The sequence below is a fragment of the Prionailurus bengalensis genome, chromosome E4 (assembly GCF_016509475.1).
Source record: "Prionailurus bengalensis isolate Pbe53 chromosome E4, Fcat_Pben_1.1_paternal_pri, whole genome shotgun sequence".
NCBI lineage: Eukaryota > Metazoa > Chordata > Mammalia > Carnivora > Felidae > Prionailurus > Prionailurus bengalensis.
The window spans coordinates 16,914,291-16,919,591 of record NC_057360.1 but is presented as its reverse complement, the minus strand read 5'-3'; the positions used below and the strand labels follow the sequence as shown (position 1 = coordinate 16,919,591).

The 5,301-nt window shown below is 49.5% G+C and overlaps 1 protein-coding gene across 1 annotated transcript; it reads left to right on the top strand.

Annotated features, from left to right (window-relative positions):
• Nucleotides 1-699: 699 nt before the first annotated feature.
• KIAA0040 (KIAA0040 ortholog) lies at nucleotides 700-4,153 on the top strand. Its single transcript, XM_043569235.1, has one exon. It carries the CDS (start codon nucleotides 833-835, stop codon nucleotides 1,130-1,132), a length of 300 nt encoding a protein of 99 aa, XP_043425170.1. The 5' UTR covers nucleotides 700-832; the 3' UTR covers nucleotides 1,133-4,153.
• Nucleotides 4,154-5,301: the final 1,148 nt, after the last annotated feature.

The window sequence follows — 5,301 nt, the reverse complement described above, 5'->3', positions numbered from 1 at the left end:
GCAGAGATGAGAGCGATGAGGGAGACGAGGAGAGAAACAGAGGGAACCAGCACATGGTCCCCCACCGCAAAGCTCGGTGAGTCCTCTTTGGGCACAGGAGCGGGATGTGAAGAGGGAGGAGACGGAGCTGGGAAGAGAGCGTGAAGGGACAGTAAAGAAGTCAGGGCTGAGGCAGGACAAGGACTGCTGACCTCATAGCCTGGGGAAGGTCCAGGCCCCTGTGACAGGCGGCAAGACTCAGATATTCCGTCCTGTGCTTAAGCTTCAGTATGTGTGGAAAATGGCACGTGTGTTCACAGAAAGTGAGACACAGCTGTCCTGTGAGGAGTATGGGTTCAACGCCCATCAGATGAGCTGCAGGGAGAAAAGATGGAGAACCGCTCCTACAGAGGCGCCAACCCCTACCCGGAACCCTGAATCCGCACGTTGATTCACGTATCCACCAAATGCTGAGCACCCTCGATGAGCCAGGTCTGATACACTATCAATTCTTATCCCCAATAGAGCGTGTACAAGAATAGTGAGTACTTACTTAAATGTGTGCTTTTATTTTGTTTACTGGGTTTCAATACAATTTCAGCGAACTCTGGAAATCTTCAATTCTGTCCCTTTTCCTAAGCCTCAAAAATACGTCGTTGTTAAAAATTGTAGACCATTACCATTGCGTTTCTCTTGAATTGTCTGTTTTGCTCTCTTCAGCTGGTAACAGGTGCATGCCCAAGCCCAGGGCTCGAAGAGGAAGAAATTGCAAGTGGACAAGGCTGTCTCAGCTTGAGCCCAGGACTTTCTAGTGAGCTACGAGTTTGCTGTGGCCCCAGCCTAGCCCGGCGCCATGGAGAAGATCAGCTCTTTCTTCAGCATCATTTGGGACACCATCTTGACCAAACACCAACAGGGCCTCTTTAACACCATCTGCCTGGGCATCCTGCTAGGGCTGCCACTACTAGTGGTCATGACATTCATCTTCATCTGTTGCCACTGCTGCTGGAGCCGGCCAGGCAAGAGTGGCCCACAGCCAGAGCGAAACAAAGGGAAGAAGAAAAAGAAGAAGAGGAAGGCCGAGGAAGACCTCTGGATCTCTGCTCAGCCCAAGCTTCTCCAGATGGAAAAGAGGCCATCACTGCCTGTCTAGTTAGGCAGGGAGCAGAGGCGTCCTTCCTCAGGGACTAAGCCACCTTCCAAACACACACGGGCGAGAGAGCAGCAATGCCCAAAGTGATGCACTCGTGTCCACAGAGGAACTAACCAAGGGACGAACCTCAGGCTGAGCGTCCCCGTGGAGGACACCCCAGAAAGAATATGGACAGTTCTTGGGCACTGTCTTGGCAGCTATGTGTCCGATAACAATGCTCTTTACCACAGACTCAGGCATCCTTTCCACCTGCATCCCGCAAGCTCCATCCACAAAAGTACAAGGAACATTTGCCCATACATCTTGACACGTCTCCCAAATGCACACACATGCCCACCATGCACACAATAGTGCCCACACGCACACACATATACACACGCGTGTGAATTCAGGCAACAGGTACCTGGGCAAATATATTCTGTTCATCAAATGGTCATTGACGACCTACTTTGTACAAGTACATCATCTTCTCTCCCAAAAATTTCTCATAGGAAGGCCTGGCCGGATTCGGGCACACGTGCACAATTACATACCCAGATAAGGTACCTGTCCACTGTCTACTCCATACGCCACTCAGGTTAGAGATATGTGTTTTCCTATTCCTATCCCCACACAACCTTTTACTGGAAATCCTCGTGTTTGGGCACTCCAGCAATATACAACTGTATCAGGTTGTGCATCGACACAGACACGCCAAGTTCCTGTGTTTCTCACATGGGAGAAAAAGTTTCAAGTGAGGTGGATCAAAATCCATTGAAAGCTGTATCTTGCAACTCATGACAAGGTCCCCATCACCACGGATCAGTATCGAATGCTGTCTAAGACCTCTTTTTGAGACGCTACCCCCAGAACCACTCAGCAAGGTGCCCTTCTCCAAGCACAAACTAACAGCTCTTGGTGGTGACTTCTAGAATGTTCTGGAAACCAAGGATACTCCATTCACTTCCGTGAACTGCAGTTGTGAGCCTGTGCAATGTTTTACAGACCGGAAGGAGATGCTACATCTGACAGACACCTGACCTAGGGATTTCCTATGTAACCAAAGCTTCTCAGCAGGGAAGGAATTGAGGCAATATCCGGTACAGTCTCGCGGAAGGCACACTGGAAACAATTTCAATAAGGTTGTAATGGATGTGTGGCATGTTGCAGATGGGATACAGAAGTTACAGACTTTAAGTGAAAGTAGAGCGAAGCTATATAGAGGTTTATTAATATTTATCTTGAAGCTCAGGCAAGTGCCTTGCACACAGTAGGTACTCAGAACTGTCTGTGGATGCTGTTGGATACGTGATGATGTTGAGGGTCAACGTGTAATACCTCGCCAATCCCCCCGAGTGACCTTCTGTTCTGAGCCCACTAATTGCTCCAACAGATGGAAGTTGGGTATTGAGTGCCTCACAGGCATGCGCAGAACCGACAGTCCGATTGGCCTGTGCGCCCCGAGATCCACGACTGAGTTGAGGCGAGTGTCTCCCCACCAGGCTGAGGTTGGGAGGCCGGGTTAATCCACATACGTGAGGAGATGGTTGGTATTTTGATTGTATTGTGACTATATGACAAAGATGGATAATTCCCAAATTGGAAGTGGGTTGTGCTCTGAAAGGTCACTTGCAAATCTGCTGGGTAGCTCTCTTGAAATATTTTCCCACAGAAGCTGTTCTAGGAGGCAGTAAAATTGCAATTTAATTAACAATGTAGCTAAACTATGATATCTATAGTAGCAAGAAGCTAAATTCTGCAGGATTGTGTTCATGGCAAAATGTCCTCCGTTTGCTCTCTTGGGCTGCCTGGTACTCACCTGCCCTCCAGGTATTCTCCGGGCCTGTGGGGGCAGGCATCTCACGGTGACTGCTGCATCCGTCTTCTAACGGCGACCCTGTGAGGCAGAATTCAGGCCTTCCCGTGTTTTAAAACCAGTCACATCCACCTTCTCACACCAGGTGCCCCCAAATGCCCTGGCTGCTCAGACCCCCTAGTCATAAGCCCCTTCTAGCAGAGAAAGAAGCACTCTCTGGCTGGCTGTCCCCTTGTACACGGACGGCTCGTCATGGAGCAGCTAGCTGTCCCCTTCCCATCACAGGACGATTGCTCATCGCCCCACACCAAATGCACATGCCTCCCCACGCCCTTCCTGCCCCCCTAAGACGGATGACCTTGGGGAGACACGGAGCTGACGGCTGAGGCTGGGTGTCAGATGCGATCTAGGAGAAAGGATCGCTCGGATCCGGGACCACACAAGTAACATGGTTGCCATGGCAACTGGCTGCTAGCTTGAATTAAGACGGCAGTCAGTCAGTTGTCATTGCCGGGACGAGGCCTCTGTCTCCAGGTGCAGCACCCCACTGTCCCCTAATCAAATGGATTTGAACTACCTCCAGGCGCGAAACACCCAGAAGCTCTCTTCTCACTTGTTTCCATAGCCCAGGACTTAGGAGACCCAGATGCTGAACGAGGCTTATGTTCTCCCCACCCCCGCCGCCTCCCTGATAGCCTTCACCAGGGTCCCCCCAACACCATCCAGGGTGCCATAGGCCCCCAAACTTCTGTGGAGTAAGTGGGTCCATGAAAGGAGCCCCGTGAAGTCACTGGAGTCACTCCCTGTTCCTCCCATCATCCTTATCTTCCTCTCCCATGTTTCCTTCTCGTCTCATTCCTGCTTCTCCCGGCACCCCCACCCCGGGTCCACCCCTTATTCCTCTTCACTTTTACTCCTTCTCCCCAACCAGCACAGGCTTGGAGAGGAGTCCCCGGGCCTAGATCTGAACAACTCCAGCCAAACTCATCCACCGTCATCAGAGAAGGCCTCCTCCCTGCTGCTCAATGTATTCTGGTGGCCTTTTTGTTTCTTGGGGGGGGGGGGGGGGGGAGGGCAGGGGAGTGGGGAATGTAGAGAAAGGGCAGTCACCTTCTCAAGAAGAGTATAAATGGTCCAAGCGGTATAGTGTTTGTCAGAACTTTTTTTCTAGAAAATTCAAACACATGCAAAAGAAAAATTTATTTAAATAAAATATTTGGAAGACAGCAGCGCCTGGCCTCCTTACCTGCTGGCATCAGTTACTTTCTTGACAGTAAATATTTCCCTCTCCCAGACATCACTCAGAAATGACAGAGGCATGGACTCCCGCTAGGACACAAAAGGCCTAGCTGTCCCTGGACACTGTCTTCCCCCTGACAGAGTCATAGGTCAAAGGACCAGGACCAGGCTCTCACATCACTGCCTCCAGAGAGGACACCTCAGAGACTAGACATCCTCGGAGGTGCTGGCTGCACTGACGCTCCTTGGCAACTCTTAGAGAGCGTTCCCTTCGATGAGGCCAATGTCTTCTTAAAGGAAAAGGGAAAATAGCAAAAACTAAGTAGAAATAGACCTCTAAGTTAAATCTAGTATTGGGAAGGGGAGAGATCAGAAGTCTCTATAGTAGCTGCTGGGGGGATAGATACATACATAGTTAGGTACATTCATTGTTAAATATGTAGGTACTTACATACACACACACACACACACACACACATAGATACATACATACGTGTATATACACACATTGTTAGATACATACATGGATACAAAGATATGTATTTACATTATTAGATACATAGATGGATAGCCAGATAGGAAGACACACACACACACACACACACACACACACACACACACACGTATGTCTGTATAGTATGTATGTGTAAAACGCATATCTTCTTTTCAAGTGGACCACGGCTTTGCATTGGTTGTGAAATGGAATGATTCAGATGCTCCAGAGTCCTCCCTTGATGCTCAGCTGGCCGTTAAGCAGAAGCCCTGTAGAACAGGGCTGTCCGATAGAGTAGATAAGATGGAAATGTCTCTATCTAACATGGTACCATTAGCCACATGTAGCTATTTAAATTAATTAAAATTAAATAAAATTAAAGGTGCAGTAGCTGAGTCACACCAGCCATAGTTCAAGTGCTCAGTAGCTACACGTGGCTAGCAGCTACCATCCTGCAGAGCACAGATCTAGAGGCTCATGGGGGAAGTGGTCAAACAGGCTGCTAAAACACCGTGTTGACTCCATTTCAGCTAGGGCTTAGGAAGACAGGCCTATGGCAGACGCCCCCCCTTCGTCTTGTTTACCCCAAGGTAGGCTGACATTTCTGTAGTCTTAGTTGGTTCCTGGGCTCCCTTCCCCATT

Bases quoted from the DNA above. Each gene is read 5' to 3' on its own strand.
- KIAA0040 (XM_043569235.1), top strand. From the start codon at position 833: ATGGAGAAGATCAGCTCTTTCTTCAGCATCATTTGGGACACCATCTTG.